This window comes from Meleagris gallopavo, chromosome 10, assembly GCF_905368555.1.
Source record: "Meleagris gallopavo chromosome 10, MGAL_WU_HG_1.1, whole genome shotgun sequence".
In the NCBI taxonomy this organism is placed as follows: Eukaryota; Metazoa; Chordata; class Aves; order Galliformes; family Phasianidae; genus Meleagris; species Meleagris gallopavo.
In genome coordinates, this window is record NC_139413.1 from 20,875,241 (window position 1) to 20,898,660 (window position 23,420).

General features: G+C 43.8%; 1 protein-coding gene across 2 annotated transcripts in view; it reads right to left on the reverse strand.

The window, feature by feature from the left end:
* PIK3R3 (phosphoinositide-3-kinase regulatory subunit 3) overlaps window positions 1-23,420 on the reverse strand; it is a 57,498-nt gene that overhangs the window by 10,780 nt on the left and 23,298 nt on the right. The window contains exons 1-5 of one of the 2 annotated variants that reach the window (XM_010716171.4): window positions 20,584-21,470; window positions 5,028-5,139; window positions 2,721-2,819; window positions 1,121-1,301; window positions 286-411 (exon numbers count right to left, since the gene is read on the reverse strand). In XM_010716171.4, the coding sequence (XP_010714473.1) occupies window positions 286-411; window positions 1,121-1,301; window positions 2,721-2,819; window positions 5,028-5,139; window positions 20,584-20,689 (624 nt within the window). In that variant the 5' untranslated portion in view covers window positions 20,690-21,470. Of the gene's footprint in view, window positions 1-285; window positions 412-1,120; window positions 1,302-2,720; window positions 2,820-5,027; window positions 5,140-20,583; window positions 21,471-23,420 lie in introns of those variants that run through there. The other variant, XM_085232037.1, reaches the window with a different exon arrangement.

The following is a 23,420-nucleotide window of genomic DNA, read 5'->3' on the forward strand; positions in this document are numbered from 1 at the left end:
GAAGCTTGTAGATGATGGCCATTGCTCCACCTTATACTGGGAAGTTCAGCTCCTATTCCTTCCTTGCCCCACACCATAAACTCTATGACCATCAGCCACAAGTAATATTCATTGTGTTTCCATTAAGCTTGAAACCACTTTCCTCTGTTTCACAATTTATAAAGGTTTTTTCACTGTATTTTCTGACCTTGGGTTGACTTTGCTAGCCACAGCAGGTTAAAACCATTTTCTTTACTCCTTATGTAACTGGAAAGAGTCTCTATAGATAGCTGAAGCGGAACCAACCTGTGATGTTCTGGTATATTCTTCATACAATTTGTCATACTCTTTACTCTTTTCCTGGTACTGAGCATGGTATTCTTGAAGCTTTTTACCTACTGCATCTATATTATCTTCTTTCACCAACTGATCCTGTACATACAAAAATCTATTTAGACTTCAAACAAAGCGGTCTTTTCCTTATAAGTATTCATTTGTCACTTGTACACATTTGCATTTTTTTGCTATTGCAGCATTTTTATAATCACATTTCCACAAAACACACAAAGTCCCCATCTAAATCCCTTCCTCCACACAGCAAATTCCACAGTCTTCAGACAGCGGGAACTGGAATTATGGGCATTTCCAAATGCACTTCTTTCCCCTTAAAACAGGGCAATGTCTCAGGCCACTGAATAAAACATTAAAACATTTTTGAAAAATCTACATAGCTATGCACAGAGCAAGCAGCTGCATGGCCCATATGTGCTTCAAGATCAACACTACCTAGAACAATATTGTTTGGGTCCATCTGGGCTTAAGGGGAAAAATAAAATGCTTCTCAGAGACTCAAATATGCTACATGCTAGGGTTTCACTTCTCTGCTGGACCGCTTAGATGGAGACTGGAAGCTTGATAGAAGCAACAGCTTAAGTGGCTAGACAATTTGAAAGATCCTTTACAATGAGCAAAGTGAGGTCAAATGTGAAAACTCATATTTTTGCAAGCTTTCAAGAAAAGAATCTTGTATGAAACAAGAAAAAAAAGTCAGGTTTCACATACAGAAAATGGAATTATAAACAAGTTCCACTCTTTTTTCTTGTCTGCACTGATGGTTACTGGGCTTCAGTGAAAACCTTACCTGCTGGTATCGGGATACTGGATACATCAACTTCACATCGAGTTTCGGGTTATACTGAGCAAGAGACTCGTTGCGGTAGTGGTTAATCAGTTCCACAACTGAATTAAATGTCAGTGGGTCAGAAAAGCCGTATTTTCCATCCCGATGATAGATCTTTATCAGTTTATTGTTGCCACCCTTCCTGTAAAGCAGTACAGTCATTCAGAAGTTTTACTGCATACCTCTTATCCTCCTCAACACTGGGGCTGCTAACAAAGACACCAGTGAAGTTCCTGGGTAAGTCTTTGAAGTCAAACAGGTTAACATACACCTTTATAATGGCTCTTTATATACCAGCAGATATTCGGTAGCTTAAGAGTCAAGAGACTCAGAATTATCATCGGCTATTATTTGAATAGGAGCAAAGACCAAAGAAATTATCTTATTGTGTGCTCGTTCTGGAGTCACCTTAAGACATAACTCAGCCAAAAGTTTTGTAAAGGAAGAGACGGATGCCAAAAGGCTGAGTAAAAGTGCCATACTGAACCCAAACCAAACTTTCCTGCAACTTGGACTGGCTAATAACATACAACTGCATATACAGTCATACAGCAATTAACAAGTCTCCTGAGTTACGGATGCTAACACAGGATACATGAACCTAAACAAAATCTCCCAAGGATTACAACATGGTTGTAAGTTTAGGACTTTACATTATCCAGATTTATACATTCCAGCAGTTTCCTCCTTTTTTTCTTTCTTTTTTTTTTTTTAAACCAACAGACTGTTTAGACAACATTCTGTGCTTCCTGCACTCTCCATTTTGGTTTCTAAAGACACATGCATTCACAGTAAAATAACCAACTCATGCCAGACCTTAGCACAAAAGTCTTGAATGTCAAAGCAGAAGTCAAAGCAGAATTTAAATGACACTCTTGGGGTCAAACTTGCCAAACTGAATTTCAAAGCAAGAACAAATATCTGCCACATCATAGAAACTCCCAAAGGTGTGCTGCAGCAGCAGTGGTGTATGCATCTCGCCTATTTGCCTCTAACAACCAGTCTTGAGAGCCTGGCAGAGTCAAGTGGCTGGACAGGCTGGGCAAGGACAGGCTGGGCAAGGCCCCAGCAATTGTTACGTGAGGTCTGCCACCTAACTGTAGAAGAAATTTTAATGAAGAAAGGAACATGGCTCTAGTTCAATATTTCCTAAACTTTAGATCAGAAAGCACAAGACACTCCTTCTACAAAGACACTGTGTTCAATTCTCCAGAGCTGCATGCTGATGAGATATTCAACACACTCCCATTAATTAAAGTCCTAGTTTATAAATACCTTTTCCTTTAGGAGTTCTGAAACTATGAAGCCCTACTGAGTGTCACTCTTCCCTGAGTCCTATCTCATTTACAAAGAGATATTTACAGTACTGCTTAGTGAAGGACAAGATCCAGTGCACAGAACAGACTATCTGGTTATTCACGTGCTCATTCTGTGATCTGCAGCATCTCAGGAACATCTCTCAACTTGATCCATGTCAGTGTTACACAGCCACTGCTGCCACTGGAATCACAACTAGCTATTTGGGGTCTTGCTGTGTGGGACACGACTACTCAGCGCGTACCGTAATGTCAGAGTGTAGTCTCCCTGCATCTTGGTCGATGCATCACGCACCAGGAATGTTCCATCTGGCATGTCTCGTAATTTGTCATTTACTTCTTCCCTAGAGAATGGAAAGGAAGGTAAAATTAGAAGCGTTAAGGACATGACTATTGTTGCCACTGGGGGCCAGTAACATCTGTACGCAGGAGGAGTTCAGCCTTCAGAGTATCAGGCAATCTTTCTTCACACTCAAGTCTTCTAGTCTTCTAGGCCTCCTAGAAGAAGTTTGAACTTGTGTAGTTATAAGAAAAAAATAGCAGCAGCAGTGGAGTGCTGCTTAGGAAGGAGTCTGTTTTTAAGCAACAGTAGCAGCTGTGTCTCAGGGTTCACAACCTTTCACTGTAATCTGTTCAGGTCTTAAAATCCACACTGGAAACAGGTGCCCTTTGAGAAGGCAGACCTGACCTCTTAAGAAATGGGCTCTACCATCATCCCTCAAAGGTGCCCAGAGTTTAGTACAGTTCTTGTCTCAAGAGACTCATTATTGGCTTAACTCTGATCTTAGTTACAGTAGTTTTAAACCACTACAACCTTGCTAGCTTTGTTGCAACTTTTACTTTTTTACAACTAAGCAAAAGGAATACTCAGTCCAGAGCTTTAAGCTAAATCAAGAAACCCGCCAGCAAAAGTGAATACCTGCAAGCATTAAGAAAATGCTTTCATTTAAAGAGTTAAGGTTCCAGAGAGGCTTGAGCATTTCACCCAGACTGCATATCACACTGTGTAACAGCTCCCTTACAGGTTCTTTTTAATACACTTTTTAATACAATCATTTGGAAACTCAAGTTTATCAGGTAGTCTCAACATTATCTACGTGGAGTAGAAACTCTATTTGAATTTGAAAAAGAAAAATCAACAGTGGCTTTTTTGTTCAAATAATAAAGAACAAAAGCATTCTTACCAAAATGCCTTAGTTTTGATTTGGCCTCCTGCAGAAAACCATTCTGTTAGTAAGACTGATTCCTACTAACTATCACGTGCATGATCAGCCTACTTCACTCAGATTGGGCCTAGTTAACTCTAAAGGCTTTTTCCTTTCGGAAAAGATAGATACGGTCTGAGAGCTTGGGCTTCTGCCTGCAAGATGCATCCAGGAGCTCATGACAAAATTTTCAATGCAGTTCTTGACTGAAGAACATGGTTCCTGACCTGGCAGCCCAACGCAGTCTGTACCTGATGGCTTGCCAACTTAAGGCCATTAACAATACCAGCTTTGTGTGTGTGCGTATCACGTTTTAATCCAATAGTCACTGCAATGTGATTTGCACTACCTTAGCTCCCACCATCACGTGCATTAGTAAACAGGGAACAAATCCACAGTCAATAAACTACCAGCATTGAGCTGTTTTAAACAAACCCTGCCTGGTGGGTAGTGTGATCAGGTATCGCCACTCTGCTTTGATTTAAGTATTAACAGAAAAATATCACTGCTTAGGCCCTTCAAAAACAAGATCTATGCAGGTTTGCTTTATAGAGATAAGGGAGGTACAATAAAGATATGAAAACTTTATTTCCCCTTTCAGAAGTTCAGTGAATGACTGCGGCAAATCTTGCCTTTATCTGACAAAGCATTTCAAAGTATTATGTGCAGAAGTTGGAACAATTTCTGATCACACTCCCAGCACAATCCTGTTTCCCCTTGCAGCTTCAAGCTCGAGGTTTTTCAGAAGCACCTTAAGGCAGAAAGAGATGACTTAATCCTTTCAATTTTTTATGCAATTAACTACATGAATGCCCAAACCAAAATGGTTTCTTTGGGAGGTAGAAGTTAATTTATTTGGTATGTGCCTGTATCACTGACTCCACATAACTGGTGATGGTTAGCACTTGTAAGAGCTATTTATATACCACCACTTAATAGAAATTAGTATGCATGCAATTTCAACTAAATATTCAAGAAACCAAATATAAAAATGTAACTTCTTTTCTTCTGAACAAGTTTGCTGAACTGCATGCATGCCAGCACGGCATGCTTACAAAACCTTATTTTTAGCTAGCACGCTCAGAAGCACTTTCTTCTTTTTACTTTTTTGTATATCTGGAGGAAGTTAAAAACCCAAAATAACTGTCAGCAGGACTGACACTATCTATATCAAAATAACAGTAACTTAAACACAAGCCTTGAGTCCAGTTGAACACCAGCATTTAGGTCTTTGCCAAGCATAATCCTGAAGCACCTCCACCCTTTAAAATGCTGTCTGAAATAGGTATTCTTTTTCTCCTGAAGTCTAACAGGATCATTTTATTTTTAGTAAAAAGTATTGCTTACCTTGAGATGTCCCCCCAGTACCACTCTGCTTCCTGCAGAGAGAAACTGGAATTGTCCTTTATCCCATTCGTATTCACTGGAGTCATTGGTTTGGAGGGCTTTGGAGGAAGAGCTGAAAATTCAGAACAGATTAAAGAGAGGTAAGTAGTGGAAAGCAATCACTATAATGTTAAGAAACACGATGTGAACGTGATGGTAAAAAAGTGAGAAGAAAATGCATCTTCAATTTGGAATTTTTAAAGAAATTTGAAGTCAACAGCTGTGCTGTGATACTATGTTTCCCAGTACTTTAACCAAACCTGCTAGAGGAAGTAGGGGAAGAAGTAAGAGAAAGCAAGAGTTATTCTAAAGGAAGTCTGGCTCAGGTGAGAGTACAAATGCTATTATCGCCTAAACCTCCAAAAAGAAGTTACAAAGGTGTATTTTGTCTGAAAGCTGCAGTCTGCAAGACATTGCGCACAGCTATGGAAAAGCTGTAGTTGCTAAGGCATCACAAATCCTTATGGCAACCCATGAGAGCAAACAGGTGAGTGTTCCTTCAGAGGGAAATATGATGCTAGCAAGAGCTGTGCAGCAGCACATCCATCACGGGCCCTAGGTTCATGTTCTCCACTAGGAACAAAAGCTATGACTCTCTGAATAGACAGTTATGGGGAAAAGGGACATCAGCTCATTACCAGTGTCAGATCTTCTTCATACAGCTGAGACATTTACCATAAGAAAGGGGCTGCTACAAATCTCCCAAAAAGAGACTCTCATATAGGCCCAGTGCAAGACTGCCTGGAATGCCCCATTCTGAGTTCAGCACAAAGTGGCTTTTACTTCTGTGCTCAAAATACGTTGTGCAGCATAACAGCATACAAGCCACTGATGCTCTGTCTGGTCACTTCTTGCAGTTAAGCAAACAACCTCTTCGTGATCCTGAATGTTAAATTCTCTATCAGGAGTAAGTTAGCAGCCACAGGCATGGTAATAGATTGGTAGAGATGTGTCTGTGTAATGCAGAAACACATTACACTTATTTTCTTTGTGAAAGATGTCTCGAGTGCTCTCCCCTGCTTTGCAGAGACTGAGGTTCTCCTCACAACACCACCACCGAACCAAAGTGTTTTTCAGGCATTTCATGAGACTACGGGAGTGTTTTACAGAAACATCTGAATTTAGAGCAAGAAAGCAGCTACACACATAGGTCTGCCAGCACATTTTCAAGTCAGACCCTGAACATCTGTGCTCCCGGCTCTGTGCTCTCACCATCAGATTACACAAGCATCAGAGAGCAGGGCCGATGTGCGCTGACAATAGCTAGCTTTCAGATGCCCACAAGCCCGGTGTACAAGCAGAAATACAAATAAAACGAGTAGAAAGGAGAGTTTGATCTCTAGCTCCAGCGCAGAGTGGCTTAACGCTGAGAGGCGTGCTACTTGGCACCAGCCATCTGCTCACCTCCGAGCCACACCTCCCACATTAAAGAAGAGAAAACACCGTTTCAACTGCAGTTCCAAACACCATTTCATCTTGAATATCCAACACAGTAAGTTCAGTGTTCTCAGACAAACCAGCAGATACTTTAATCGAGCCAATCTAAACTAAATCTGAACCTTGACCCAGACGTTTGCACCCTGGGGTTGCTGACCAAACACCTGATTCAGATAGCAGCATTCATGCTGCGGTATTGGGCATTACAGCCAAGCATACGGGTTCTTTTTATGGGGTGAGCTGGGAACTTTCAGGTGTGTGCCTATCTAACGAGGCAATAACAGGGTTTGTTATAACAGGAAGGTGAAAACCTTCGGAATCAGTGAAGTAGCTTCCTGGTTAGGAGGCTTCATTTACTCCCAGCTCAACTACCGCAGCTGTTTTGTTTGTACAGCACCTAAGCACTTTATAAAGTACCATCTGAGAGTAGGACACAGTTCTAGCCCTACTTTGCTTGAAGCCCTGAGCCCATGCAAGCAACTTCATTTGTGGAGCCCTGTGTTAGCCCATCTTCCTCATTCAAAGCTCACGAATCAAAAAGAAGCTTCATGTTGCTCTTCCTCCCCTTTGGGCTTTGCTATTCCACATACTCTAAACAAGCAACAAGACAGAAGCAGCGGTTCTGAGTCTCATTAGTATCTGCACATGGCAATAAATCTGAGCTCAAAAACCTGTTTTGTATTTATTCCAGAATCTTTTATAGATTCTGAATCATCAGCAAGTTCATGAAATTTAATGTGAAAAAATGCACGACAGCATGGAGAATTCATAACAAATGGTATCAGCACCAGCAATGATTTCACAGGGTCTTGCAAATTAAAGCTTGGACCCAAAACTTCAAGGCATTCTACAGTGTAAGAGCCTGTTTTATGCTGGTAATAGGGGCTTTCCAGAAGAGGCTTTCAAGTATTCTCCAGAGTACTTGAAAACTTCTCTAGCCCTTCTTGTAAGATTAAACCCTGCTCCCTTATATACTGTGGAATAATTTAGCAGCTTTGTCAGGCCTCACTCCAAAGCTCTGGGCACAGAAAAGCAAACTAACAAAGCCCAGAAAGGTAAGGAACAAGCACTTGCACACGGACACAGAGCTCCAGACATTAAACAAGAGCCCTCACTACAGGTGGGGCCTTTCCTCTTTTTCCTTAATAGGTGGTAGCAGTTGTTGCTATCAGGGCTGAGTGCAGAACTTTATTCTGTGTGAGGAAATTGGAAGGAAATTCTCCTAGGGAGAAGAATAAGGCTTGGACCAGTTCCTGTAAAACCTGACTCATGGAAGCCAGTCTCCTTCTCACAATAGACTTTTAAAAATGCTCTTTAATAGCTTGCACATTTTAAAAATAAAAAGAAGTATTCGCAAGGGCGGATACTTTGTTTCCAAAGAGCTATGGATCCAATTCTTTACTTTGAGCTCTTTGAATAGTAATAGATTTTTCCCTGTCCTGGGTACAGACGCAGGCCCTTGCCAACAAGATAATATGCCCATCTATTTCAGCGGTTTCTGCCTCCATCTCAGTCCGATATGACTGTGGGCTGTATGAACAGATAACTGAGGAGGAAGGCAGTTTAAACTCTGCAGCCCAGAACCTGTGATGACAAGAGGAGAATTTGGCAGTGTGACAAGGCTGCTGTAGCAGGGCAGCACCCAGGCACTGGTGCAATGGGTCATTATGAGAGGCAGCCTAGCATAGTGTTTACTGGTATCTACACAGCCTAATAACCCTGCTAGGAGAGATCATGTCATGTTTCTGTGAGAAATGATGAAGAGCCTTAAAGATCTACACATTTTGATTTAAACTTTAAAAATGCAGTTTGATGTACTTTGCTTGATGAACATTAGCGTGTCAAAATCTTGCTGCAAAGAAGAGTCAGGCTGTCCTGAAGTCAACAGAAATGCCTTTGAGAGCAGCTGTGTTGCTTTCCGTGTCATTGGGTCCAATTCTGATCTAGTCCCAGACACAATCTCGATGCATCTCATAACAATCTCTGATTAGATCCATCCTGATGGTTCTCTTTCCTCCTTTCTCTTGGGAGAGAAAGAACACTGACCAGAAGTGATTAACAGCACAATGGATCTATTTGTTCTAATAAAGAACTTATTGTGAGCACCAGATAGAGAAACATCACGCCAGTACCCATGTCTCTAGGACGGCTTTACCACGTGGATCTTTCCAAAACCCAAAGGGAAGAGCCAATTGGGACACCTGCTCCTGGGAGCTCCCGAGGGCTGGCGTGCAGCCACGGCAGGAGAAGGGGCCCCTCGTGTGGAAGCCAGCACCTTTGCTTTTTCTTTCCTTAGCATCCCTAGCCCCTCTCCCCAGCTTCCCCAACGAACCTCGCTTGAGCTAAATCCCAATCTCAGATCAGCGTTACTCAGAAGGGGGAAATAAAGAGCTGACGGCTGGATGGAGACAGCGGAGTGGCCAATGCCGGCGGGGCCCGGGATCGGATGTTGCTGACGTCAGGCCCAGATGGCTGCCGTGCCCTCTCCTCAGGTAGCTTCAGCCAAGCCGCTCTGCAGCGCCGAGATGCAGCTCCTCGGAGAGACGAGCTATTGATTGGCTTGTGCCAAGGGAATGTTTTTCATGCTTTCTTGACTGCGTGGAATTGCTTTTCTTTTCAAAAGGCTGCTCGAGATTTAACAGACACGATTCCCTGAAATTCAGCTCACCTCCAACACCGAGGCAACAAAGAATACTGGCAAGGGTCTGAGGATTAGTGCCTGTGTATGTTTTTATTTTTAAATAAGGACTCTTGTAGAAAACAATGGGCTATACTAATCCCAAATTTAACCTCAGTAAAGCACGCTGGGACTTCCGTGAGATACATACTTTTCCCAGTTAGGCTTTTAATCAAAAATTTCACAGGTTTACGTGATTTAAGAGCAGCGAGCCCTAGATGTGAGAGTTTTCAATGGCAGTAATTCAGGAGGAATGAAAAAGAAGAACGCCTTGGGTCTCCAAGAGCTACATCCCAAATAGCACCCAGTCAGGCAGTATTTGTGTACGAGATGAACCTGCCAGTTAATAAAGCTCTCATACGCAGTTCTAAGGCAGATGCCACTCAGCCTAAGAATGCCTCCAGAATGCAACTCTTCTAGAATTTTCTGAGGGCTTCAGGTCAGATAAGTAAAATCAAAGCAAATTCAAATGTGGAATTAACTCTATCTTATCATTACAAATAATTACAACTACCAAACACTGTGACAAAGTCAATCTTAAGTCACTCAGCACTTCCATGAGTTTGTTCAGTAAACTTCTTTCTGAAGTGTTCAATCTCCTCTCCCTACACATTCTGACAAGCAGACAGCAGATCAGAAGATTTCTGAAGACAGTTACTCAGATTCAGGAAGGCTGACATACAGTAAGTACCCTACAGACTGTAATATTGAGCTCCAGAAAGTATCAGTACTATGGAAACGTGTGAGTAATCCACAGTTAGACCAGACGGGGGGGGAATGATATACAGTCCTCAAGGACAAAGATTTTCTCTTTGGAGGTATAGATGAGGACTTGAAGTGAAGCAAAAGCTAAAACCTTCCAATCTTGAACTGTTCTCTTTAGCTTTACTCAATTTCTCAACCTCTTTTCTCAATTTCTCAGCCACTTTTAAGGCAAATGCTCAAAATCTTTCATTCCCTCAATAGCCCTGTACCAGTCACAACTGCACAAGGTCCCCTCAAGGCAGTCACAACTTCAGAAAAAAGCCTGTGCTGAATGAAGGTGCACTTGGATTTGGTGGAAGTGTGAACCCAGTGCAAGTGAGAGCAGTGATGTGCTGCACTTCTGCTGAGATTTGCAGCTGACGAAGAGGAGGACTGGGCGCACCTGCTGACAGCGGCTCAGCCTGCACTGCTGACAGGTATGTTACTTTGGCAGCTGCACATCCTCCTGTGTCAGTTCTCCTGCCAAGACCCCTTTCTCTGAGCCCCAAACATCAGTCCCTTCTCAGCTGCCCTTCCCCAAAAGGCAGCTAACATGCACTGGAAATTCCATAGGGACACAGAAGGAAGCTACTTGATCACATTACTGCTGGCCACAGAATCTCACATGCTCACATTTTTGCTCTACTCCCTTAAAAACAGGCAAGACGCCAAAGGCTAAAACATATTCTGAGAATTGAAGTCTTTCAATATCTCATTACAGAAAACAGCAGACAAGTTGGCAGGAAGCCAGGCAGGTTTCCAACAAAAACACTCCTATTATAGCTTTGCTTGTGTTTCTATGAACTTTCATAAAAACCAACACCTTTAAGAAATATTTCAGTTTTGATTAATTGACTTTTTTGATAAAGATCTGTTTTGTTTGAAAACTTCCCAACCATCCAGTCAGCTCCCACACCTCCCAACCACAGTTCTTCCTCCTACAGTCAGCCAATTTTCTGGTGCACTCAGCTCTTCACGAACATCCACAGCTACTGCCCAAGTTAAAGGCTACTCAGTACTGGACACCTGCAGACAACAACACAGTGTGAAGGAAAGGAGCTGGCTCACATTCACAGCTCTCTTTGGGGCATCTGACAAGAACCCATCGCTACTTCACAAGGCTTGTCCCTTCACCGGCAGAGTTGGAAGAATTGGAAGATTAATGCACTGTCAGACACATGACTTCAGGATCTTTTTCTGTATTGTAAAGTAATATGGTATTTCCTTTTCATTTCACTCTTTGCACGAAATGGCAAAGCAAAAAAAGGCCCAACTTCCCAATTTTCATGCTTGATGAAAAATTGTTTACCTTTCAACCCAGCTCATAGTAACAGCTGCAAAGCTCCAGCAGTGCCAGTTTCCATGACCAACAGCATTGAGGTGGCTGCCCCAAAGTCAGCATAAGGAAGATGAAAAGGACAAGCTCTCTTTCATATAGCAAGGATAATTAGCACATTATCAACATCTAGATACCAAATCAATAATAATGCTTTAGAAGTTTTGCCATGTTTCATGTTTCAAGGATTGCTGCTACCTCACCATCACATTTGACTCACCTCAGAAAGGAACAGCTTTATCTGCTGACCAGTAAGAGTCTCTTTGGAGTTACTCTTTGGGGCAGACTCTTTGGTCACTGCATAGAGATAGATGTTGGATAAGAGTAAGGAAAGCACAATGACTTGCATAAGCATAGAGAGGTTCAGTGATAGAGAATGAAGTAGCCTTCATTGTGGAAGATGGACAGTGAAGTCACCATGCAGTGCCACTACACTTAGGAGACATACCAAAGCCAAAAGAAAAGAAAAAAAAAAAGTAATTTTAAATGAAAGAAAAGCTTACGGCTGCTATCCCCAGCTACTTCAAAGACTAAACCATCTATCCAGATGGCAGGTACAAAGACAGAAACTAATTCTCATTGGAGAACAGAAATAATTTGGTGCTAGTGAGAACTTAAAATAATAATAATACAGCTGTAAATACATGTGACTCTTGCTGCTCCAAGCAGCACTTCTTTTCAGTTTACCACTAGTTTAGATCTTTGACAGCAGTATGTGAAAAATTTCTCATACAGTACCTGTCCTTGCCATATGTCAAATATTTTCTATAGTTACTGAAGTAGATATATTTCAACACCACCTAAATTGCTGACAGAGAGCCATTTTAATCTAGATCAGAAGATGCAAATCAAACCAGATCTGAAGTTAGAAAAGTATTCACACATCATTATTTCTAAGAACCTTGTTCCAGAAAGACACTGTATCAAAGCAGAAGTCCCAACCCATGCAGTCATGTGCAAGGTTTTAAGGTTTTTTGTTTTTTTTCATTTTTTCTTTTTTTTTTTTTTTTTTTTTGAGAGGGTAGATGAAAGAAATGAAAGAATTCCTCCAAAAGCAAAGACAATCAGGTGTAACATCAGATCTCAGTGCCTACAGATAGGATAATGCTATGGAAAATAAACATTAAAAAAAAAAAAAAGCTCCTGTAGATTTTTTCTTTCATGAGGAAGATGGGGAAAGTAACCGTGAGGGGTAGCTAGCAGAAGGAAACAGGAGCTTTATGCTTTGAAAGAGAAATCCAACCTGAAGTACAAGAGTCCCACAATGATGCCAATGCAAAACTGAAGTTATTTTGCAGTGAAAGAACAAACAGATGAAGGGAATACAGATTGATGCTTTTGATTTCCCAAACCCACCCATTTTTGTGCTGAGAAACATGATGTTTTTTAAGCCTTTCCAAAACAACCAGGTGTCAGTTTTAAGGATTATCTGACTTTAGAAGCAGTAACATATATATATATATATATATGTAATGATATGAACTATAATTAAAATAACATTTTTCCAGTTCATGAAAACTGGATGAATGTTGGAAGCAGTCACAGGTTGAAGCATCCGAAGTATTTTGTCTCCTCTTACAAAAAGATAGCTGGATGGAAGGTAGCCATCTCGAGTGTGTGGCTGAACTCAAAGCCAGAGAAGAACTGGGATTCTGTTCAGCCACGGGAAAGCTTCAGAGCATATTACGCTTTGGCATCAGGGTTCACCAGGCAGCTGGTGGACATCCAGCAAAGCAGCTGGGGGCCTGTTGGAAAAGGCACTGCTTGCTCTTTGCTTTCTTTGAACTGTATGAATTTTTCCTAAAACTCCCTGGGTGCAGCTACTTCTCTACAGAAGTGCACTAGAAACACTTAAAGTACAGGAATATATTCACTAAAGCACTGCAAAATCTTTGTCTTTTGAGTGGAGGACACAGCAAAGATGAAGGACAATTAAAACAATCTCTTCAGAGGAGGTCACATCCACGCTCATTGAGCTGGGACTCATCGCCAGCTCATATGCTGTAGTTTAGATTATGTGGAGAAAAGAGTTCTTGCTTACTTGCTATTGTGCACACTGTCACAAGAAATGAGATAAAAAGCAGAAGAAAAAAGAAAACCTGACTCATTTCCATAGGGGCATTTAGTACGCAAGCAGAGTCTCTTTAAGCTTTACTCACCAACCTACTTCACAAAAACAAGTTTCCAAAAAGAAAAAAACCAACCAGCTAGAATGCACCAATTGCTTCCATGGAGCCCAAGTTTTAGGGCAACCTGTTACTACAGTCCTTTTACCTAACCATTAAAATACAAGAGGAAATGCTGATCAAAGTTTTCTTTATGCTGCTGTTTCTGGCGTCCTCCTGCTCTCTGCCCAAAAAAGTGACTCACTAAACAATCAGCACGAGATGATGTAAGGCACCCAACTGCTCTCAGTAACGGGCACAGATGTGTACGACCAGCTATGCCTTTCAGTTTTCCCAAGCTGTAGAGCAAAGATAAGCCTGAATAGCTTCATTCTGGAGTAAGATATCACACAGGCAATGGCGAAGACAGAAGTCAACTCTGCTGCTTGGGAAAATGATATTCCCCAAAGGAAACTCCAAGAATCTTCTTCTTTTAAGCAGGTGAGTTAGTAGCAAACACCACAGCAATTAACTCCTGTTAGGTTTCATAATGAGATACAGAAGTGTTCAGAGCAATGCAGAAATAATGTTTGCTGGGATTAGAACAGGCTCTGCTTACAAACAAGCATGGTTTCTTCCATGTTTTACTTTGCATAAGCAGACACCTTTTCAGAACACGCAGTCAAACAACTCCCTTCAGTAACCTTCCCCTCTCCAACTACTTCTACACTATCTGAAAGCCTACAGATAAACGTGAGCCTTTTAAAGCAGGCCCTCCCATCTCAAGCAAAGTTCATTTTACTTTATATTAATGATGCTATTTTTTGCATTTGTGTATTTAATTGAAAGCTGATGAGTGATATTCTTTAACAGCTAGAGCCATCAAAATGAAAACCGTGCACAAGGAATGTAAAAGCAAGCCTGAAAATGCAATTGGAAGTTTAGAAATTAAAAATGCTTACAGCAGCCATTAAGCAAAAAGGCTGGTAGAGAAATCTAGGTATAAAAAATGGAATATGTGCATTTTATGTCACGTTCTGCATAGGAGCTGAGACTCCGTTTCAAGCCGTTTTTCCAGGATCACCAGGACTATAAGTGATGGAACTTTATTTATTTCCTCCTCTACCCTAAGATCTGCACAAACTCCCTTTACACAGTAAGCAAACTCTCATCCCCAGCACCTACATTTTGGAAACTGGGCTTTCAGCAAAACTCCAATTTGTAATGAAGACGCAGCTGCTGCAGTGCTGTGCTATTGATGACATCCACCAGTAGAACTACTCCCATTTTTTAAGATGTATGAGAGCAGAATTTTTCTTCGATAAGCTTCTGGAGTCAGCTCAGATAAGCTGAAGGACAATACTGACAATGCTATTAAAATCTGCATCTGTTCTCCCACTGGAAAAGCAGTCAGGCATAGACATGCAGCATTCACCTACATCTGGCTACTGTATACCACAAACCCAATTTGAGAAGCCACATTCAGTTTCCACAATAACATTGATAATGATACAGTGCGACTTGTATCCAAGTAAACACTGCCCTTCAGATCACAATCCTATGTTTTCCAAGTTACGATTATAGTATCGCTTCCCTAAAACAAGGGTTGTCAAATTGTATATGAGAAGAAAATAGAAACTATAATGAATAAATACATGTTCTCTCTTGGATACTTGTCTCACTCACACAAAGGCAGAGCTGCTTTACAGAGCAGATGAACCTAAGCTGTCTATAGATAATTCTTTCCCCTTCTCCATCTTCACTATTAAGAGACGTTGTAATAAGAAAATTTATACACGCGGTTTTAAGCTGTAATAGGAGACAAGGCAAAGTAATATTCTTGATAAAGTTGTTTGAGTCAAGTTATGAACACAGTCAGCCATACTTGGCCCAACAGCCTTCAAAAAGGTAGCTCTTACACAGCTTCAGGACACTCATTCTGCTACCTGCTCAGAAACACAGCCCATTCTGCATTAGTAAGCCAATTTCAAACTTGTGGTTTTCTTCATAATCCACACAAGTGAAACTAACCTCTAATTTGTAGTTGAGCCAAATATCTTTGCTGACATCTGTATCTGAAATCCCAGTGGAACACTCTCACTGATTCTCATCCAAGTGTGATAAAATGTATTCAGTGATTACACATTTTATCATCAACACAACTGATAATGTATCCCAGACCTACAGAGGAAAAGGCACAATTCAGTCCTACTAATTGGAAGTGAGGTAGTTATGGTTTTGGTACTCTGGTAACTTTGCAGTCAGTTCTCTGTTCAAAAACTGCACTTCTGGCAGTAAATATCATTTGCAGATCTGAAGAGATGTCACAAAAAGAAAAAAAAAACAACCCAAACTCAATCCAGCAACCTATTTTCTTGTCTTTCCAGACACGTCCTGTAGCAAGAACAAACATGAATGAACCACAGACACAGTCAGTTTTCTAATGCCAGTGCATGATGCTGTTATGGCTGTATTACTTTATAGTAATCCTGACAGAAAGTTCAGAAGCTGCATTAGCTATTTGCAATTCATGATTCCAATTTTCTTAGTAGACTCTGAAAATTATTTAGTTGCACCTAGCATTATTTGCTACCTACAGCTACTACCTTATACCAGCGATGCCATTTATTATGCCAAAAGACAAGCAAGAAGAAGAAGAAGAAAGTATCAAGTACTTCAAAGGAAACAGAAGTCACCCTGCTGGCTGTCACTGCTTTTGCTACTGCGTTAGCTGTACTGCTCTAAGGAGTGTTTTGTAAGGCTGGCAGGACTGCATCTGCAGTCCCACTCCTGCGTCTGAGACGGATCGAGAACTAGAAATCTGTAAAGGCCTTGGTTTTTACTTTTTAGAGGCTTTTCACTCTCTACTTTCATTGCTTTTTTTTCATAGTAGCTCATATGGTGCTATGTTTTGGATTTGTGATGAAAAATAGTGCTGATAACACACCGACTTGCTAGTTGTTGCTGAGCAGCACTCGCACAGCATGAAGGTCTTTCCTGTTTCTCACACTGCCCTCGTATCTATGAGGCTTGGATGCACAAGAAGCTGGGACGGGGCACAGGCCAGACAGTTGGCCAAACCGATATTCCCTGCCACGTGACATTGCACTCAGCAACAAAGGCTGGGAGGACATTCAGAGTTGCTGCATTTGCCTTCCTCAGTAAAAGCTATTTGTGATGGAGCCCTACCTTCCTAGAAATGGCTGTCCATCTGCCTGCCAGTGGGAAACAGTGAATGATTCACTACCCGATGACCAACAGGGCAGTTTGGAACTGGAAATTCCCCATGGAAGCAGTCACAGCCCCAAGACTGGCAACGTTCAAGAAGCACTGGGACAATGTTCCCAGATACATGGCTTAACTCTTACTTTTCCCTCTGTGGAGTTTGGCTCAATAATCCTTATGGGTCTTTTCCAACTCACGGTATTCTCTGACTTTGTGAATCCTCTATTTTGCTTTGCTAGCATGCACAGCTTTTGGAGGGAGAGAGAGAACAGCTGTGTGATGTTGAGCTGCCAGCCGTGGTCAACCCATAACATCCCTTTCTGTCACCCAGTGTGGGGCTCAAAGGGTTCCAGATAATGACAAATTTGATTGGAGCGTGCTAGACTGAAATTATAGATGTTATATCTACTTAGCTATCAATTGGCAGGCTCCTGCACTTGCTGCAGGACTTGCCTACCTTACAATATACTGGACTGCAGTCCTTGTTAGTGGCTGCTTATTGCTCTTCCTATAATTTTTACCATTTTACTCTGCTGTGCCTGGGAACATTTTCATATCAGCAATAGCCACGCACCTGGGCTGACAGATGGCCAGGGCACTGCTACTGTTCAGCGCAGGCTGGAATGCCAATGGAAACTCAAGTCAAAAGGACTGGGGCTGCAGACAAGTCCAAGCAGGAAAACATACACCCCAAAGCATCTTTGTGGATAAGACAATGCTGAAACACCTCAAAGCAACTGTAGGTAAGCCCACAAAACACGAGGTATATCTGTGGCACACAGTAAAGCTGCAGAGGAGCAGGGCCACCCCTAAGGGACTGTGGCACATGCAGCAGCTTTCTCCTGTGAGCATGGAATCTTCTGATACGGGTAAGCAATCTTCCTCTGTTCCTTTATAGCACCTTGCTATTGTGCTGATCCTTCTCTCATTACACCTCTGGTGAAACACCTTTTCCCATCATATTGATCTGTCCAATTGTTATACCCTGCTAGCTCATAGGCTAGGGTGCACAATAAGCTGGGAGGGAATGCAGCCAGGACAGCTTATCCCAGCAGACCCAAGGGAGGTTCTCCATGCCCTATGACATTGTGCTCAGCAATAAAAGCTGGGAAGGAGCATTCAGAGCTGCCACTTGTCTTCCCAAAAAAACTGTTATATGTGATGGATGCTTTCCTAGAAATGCACACACATCTGTCTACCAATAGGCAACTGTGAATTAATTCCTGATTTTGCTTTGCTTGCACACACAGCTTTTGTATTAGCTATTAGCCTGTCTTTATCTCTACCCATGAGTTTTCCCAGCTTTATCCTTCTGATTCTCTCCCCCATCTCATGTGAGGAGAGCGAGGGAGCAGCTGCACGGTGCTGAGCTGCCCGCTGGAGTCAACAACACACATTTGCTGCCTGACCCCACATTTGTGGGAGCTGGAGAAAACTCCTGTGCAGGAGAACTATCAACTTGATTATTTTTAAACTTCTGAGCAAGCCTTTGAGCAACCACGCTTCAGGACTTGCTCTGAGCATCCATTTATACCTCCAACATCTGACCAAAAGCAGGAGCCAGCTGATAAGCTGCTGCAGGTGCACTGAGGTCTGACAGGAATGACTCCAGACTGCCTGCTATCACGGGGTTTAATTTCTGCATTATTATTTTGCAACACTAAGGTGGGTATTCAGACAGCCTGCCAAGATAAATTAAAAGCCTACTGGCTCTTAACAAGAAACAGTATCCCCATCCTTGACTTAGAGGTTACAGGTGACACCGTACATTAGGCTCCCCTTGCTTTTGTCTTCTGCCTGCAGCTGAGATACTAAAACGTAATCACGAGCAGTCATGCATGATTTGAGACATTTGGCTTCTGGCATCAGTAAATGCCCAGTATTGCAGCATAAAGACCAGCTGGGGAACTCTTCACGCAAGTTCTGTGAACAAAAGAACGCGCTGCCTTCCTTTGGCAGCAGGTAATTCACTGCATATTGTTAGTTTGTGTGCTGTTGAGAAAACATATTGCCACCATTCAGCTGCTCAGGAGCTCTAGTCACTGCGCAAGGGAATTCTATACTGAAAACCTTCACAAATTTTTCTTGGAGGTGGGCCAAGCAGAGCTGTGGTTGTTACTGGGTGCAAATGCAGCGACTTTATCCTAAGGTATGCAGTGTCTGAGTCCTCCAAATAAATTCCTCCATGCTCCCCTTAGGGATGACCTATCAGCCCAGACCAGAGAATGCTTTTCCACCTTACCTCTGGAGGAGGCCACACTTTCTTTCCCTCCCTCTGCAATTTAAAAGTTATACTTCTACCAAATCAGGACATACACATGGGGACCATCCCACGCATCATTTCCAGCTCTGACTTTTCTCGTTTAAAAAACACGAAGTACAGAGTTACTGAATTCATTGGGGGATCTGCACGTAACACTACGTCCTTTCACAAGCTGCTGTTTGGAACATGTAGAGTCTCAATCCCCAACAACGTTTCAACAATACTAATATTGGCATTATTAATGACAAAAGCACTGTTTCTGCTTTTCACCCTCCCCAGGCTGCATGGCACTTCTGCAGGAATACTGACAAGTGTTTTCTGACCAGTTTAGTTAGGTCAGCCTCTTACAGCAGCCTCCCCATACCAAGCTTTTTTTTTTTTTTTTTTTAAATTAAAAAAGCCCAACACCAACTGTTTGAAGTCACCTACAACTGAACTCATTTTTTCTTTTTTTTCTTTTTTTTTTTTTTTGCTCAATACAAGTAGAAACAAATATTAACTGTGTAAACTATTAAAAGCATTTACAAAAAAAGATAGCCTTTGAAATTCACAGAAGCAAGAAAACGGATTTGACTGAACTTCACGCTTTCAGGAGAAGCATCTAAAAATAGGTAGTGTCAGCTATGCAAGAATTTAATGAGCAGTGGCCAGCACTGAGAGATCTGTCCAATTTTTAAAGCGTCAGAGTTTGCAGAGGAAATGACTGCAGGTCCAGAGATCCAAAAAACTGAAGATGATCCTCCCCCCACCCCTTTTGATTCAAGCACACACATACCTATGGAGAAAAAAAGCTCTCTGAGCTGAAGCAGACTGAATACATTGGAGACAGACGCCAAAATTCATGCACAGGTTGAAAAGTACATTTTGAAGCTCTGACAGTGCATGCTATGCAGATCATTCCACTTACAAGTGCTTATTTGGGATCTTTGATGCCTATTTTACCGAAACATACAGATGAGAGAGCTGAGAACACAGGGACCCTTTGGTTACCTTCCTGCTTGCAGCCACTTCCACTCTTTGAGGTACAGAGATAGTCCCCGCCACCATCCACATACGCATTTTTTAATTCATTACCAAAGACAGAATCAGACTCTTCTCCTTGCACTTGCAAACCTTCCTCTGGCAGAAAGGAAACTTTCTGCCCAACTTAAAACTTCAGGCAAGCAGAAAACGATGCATTTATCTGCTTTCAGTGCTGGCAACCAATGAAAAAAAGTTGCACCGAAGCCTTCTGAATGAGGTTATAAAGTGTAATGAAAATAACGCTGCCTCAAGGAAAGTCTTCCAACCTATTTGCAAGCCTTCCTGGCCACAAGAACAGAACCCAGAAACAACACACACTTAATCTGTCAGTGCTGGAGAGAGAAAAAGGGTCTCAGAAAGCGTAAAAACTATTAAACTGAAAGTGAATGGAGCTAGGTAAATCACCTCCATCAAAGTGTTACGGGCACATAAAGGCACACAGGTGAAGAGGCTAATAAAAGCACCTCTCCAGCAACGAACACAGATATACGGTTTTCAATAAAAGGTGGTTTTCCTGACAAAAAGCAGCCGAGGAGCTGAGAGCAGCTCTCCCACCGCCCCATCCACGGCAGCCCCCACCCCAGTCCCAGCACCAGGGCACCCACAGACAGCAGGGTCTCATCGCTCTGAAGTTCAAACCACCTTCAGCCCAATTTGCACCCACCCCTCCCGCTCCCTGAGTGCACCCAGACGGCTCAGCTCCGTACCTGGAGGGTCCATCTCAATGTAAAAGATGAGCTCAGTGGAATAGGGCATCATCACCTCCCTCCAGTCCGTGTCATCGCGGTCCATATCCCACACTGTGTTGTACATCGCGGCAGCGCGCCTTTCTTGGCAGTTAATTATTTAAAATACAATAATATATACATATATATATATTTTTTTTTTTAAAGGTGGGAAAAGGCTTTCGAGAACAACCCACCTGCTCTAAAACAATGCTTCGACTAAAAAAAAAAAAAAGACAAAAAATCGCTAAATTAAAGTTAATCAAAAAAAATGAAGCCACACAAGACAGCTCAGCGCTGCCCTGCAGGACCTCAGACAGGTAGCTGTACGATAGATATATATAATATATATAAAGCGCTTCTCGCTGTTTGTTTAAAAAGACACCTTTCCACAGAAAAGCCACTTTCCTGAATTCTCTCTAAAAATCGCCATTTTCGGGGTATTTTTAAAAACACCTGGCGGACGGCAAGACAAAAACCCGGCACAAAAGAGGGGCACAGCGGCGGCTCGGGAGGAGGCGACTGCACTGCCGGATGGAGCCCGAGCCGCAGCCCAAGGAGAAAGGAGGAGGCGGCGGGAACAATACCGGCAGCCGAGCCGGGTCGGGTAGCGCTCAGCCCCGAGATCAGCGCCGGGCGTGCAGCCCGCGGCGGTGCCCGCCGTGCCCTGCGTGCAGCCCGGCCTGGCTCAGCCGGCGGCTCCGAGCGGCTGCGGCGGGCGCTGCTGCTGTTGCTGCTGCTGCTCCTGGTGGCGGCAGCCCCTCGCTCTGCGCGCCGCCGCCGGCCCCGCTAGGTTTCATTTTAAGAGGCTCTGAGGGGCCCAACCGTCGCCAACCGCCTCTTGCCGAGCGCGAGGCCACGCCCCCCGGCGCCGCGCGGGTGGGGCGAGGGGGCGGGGCCTCGAGGCGCCTTTATAAGCGCATCGGGGAGCGGGCGCTACCACGGGAGAGTGGAGGGGGGGAGCAAGCCGAGAGAAAGGGCGAGCGGTTGTCTTTACTCCGTCAAAGCACACCCGAAAGCAAGCTTTCCAAAAAAACATTCCAATGCCTCTTCGCTTTATCTTTTTGTACCGGCTCCCCGTTGCCTCTCCGGCCGCTTTTTCAGCCCGCTTCTCAAAGATGTGCCCCCTGTTCTGAGGGGACGGGGGCGAGTGGCGCGTCCCGCGGCTGGCCTGTCGCCAAGGGGCTGCCGCCGCGGAGCACGCGCGAGGGACGGGGGGAGCGGAGCCCAGTTGCCGGAGCTGCTGCCTTTGTCTGAGAGAGCAGCGAGCGTCGGGATTGGTGGAGCGCTCCGAACGGCTCGCCCAATCAGATGGCGGCGAAGCCGGCCGGCTAGATGGTGGTTGGCCGGCAGCCCCGGTTACTAAGCGGGACAAAGGGAGGCGAGCGCCGAGGGGAGACAGGGACAAAGGGGTGCGGGCGCTTCGGGGTTGCGGTGCTGGGGTCGGGGTTGAGCCCCGTGAGCCGGCCGGGGGGTGGCGGTCTGGACGTAGCAGTGCCTGGGGGCGGTGCTCCCAGCACCTAAAAGGCCGGGCGCAGCGCTGCGGGGGGCGTGAAGGCGGCCATCTCGACCCGGGCCCGAGGCGGCCTGAGGAGCGGCAGAGCGAGAGCCCCTCAGGCGTGGGGAATGCGGAAAGCGGAAGCGGCCTCAAAGAGCACCGAGCTTATGTGCTCTCCTTGCACTATAAACGTGGACAGTTCAGTTACTAGCGATGCCCTGAGCGGCACGCAGCCCCCGGCAGGGCTCCCGAGTGGGGCCGAGCCTGGCGAGGCACCCAGCCAGGCCTGTGGTTTGTTTGCCCACGGCCTCAGTGCTGCTCCCACAGTAGCTCCTGGAGGAGCGTTCAACGCTGTGCCTCATGCAGCCCTCTGCAGATAAATTAATTTCATATCCCCGTCCACACGCTGATTAATCTATGATAAGCAGCTACCATTCCTTCTTCTAATTTTTAAATTAAATGTTTGTGCTAATGCAAGACAGCATCTCGAGCTTGATCAGAGTGAAATGCCCTCCTGTCAGCAGCCTCCCTCCTGCCCAGTGATGCTGCAGTGGGTGCAGGTGGAGGTGGGGCTGAGCTGCTGCAGTCCCATCTGAGCTGAGGAGAGGGGCTGCTGGCCCCGCTGCCGCCCCCAAACTTTGATAAGTAGCTCTTGGGGAGGTTGAGGCTGAAATTTGTTCCCCCCCCCACTCCTTCCTGCACCTCGTTATGAGTTCCACCCACATAAGACCTAATTACTTGGCTTTTATGCTGGCAAAGTGGATTTCATTCTTGCCGTTTCCCATGATGGTTGCCTTCATTTTCATGGCGGCACTGATGGTTACAGCTTATTGATGTTTTCACTTTAGTGATTTAAAGCAGAATACATTTTGTTATTAGCACTGGTTTCTCTCATTGCTGCTTTAATCAAAGACACAATTTAAGGCGAAGGATTGCATGTAATGGTAAACAGTAGGATAATGCCTTGAGAGAACAGAATATTAATGTGTTTTTATTTCTCAAAACTGAGCTTATAATATATCCAGGATTGCTTGGCTCCCAACGCAGACGTATGGGGCTCTCCCTTTCCCAGCACTGGGGGCAAGTGGCTGTGTGTGTGCTGGGACAGAGGGACACATGCGTGTCACGTCACAGCAGTGCCTTTGGAGTGAATGAGCAAGATGAGGGGAGTGCTGAGCGCAGAGAGGTGCTCTGGCTGAACAATAGGTCACCCCACATCTGGAAAAGCTATGACCAAACACCAAAATAACACAATACATGTCTTTTCCAAGAGGTCTGCATTGCAAAGCAAGACTGAAAGCAAGATCTGATAGCTATGCAC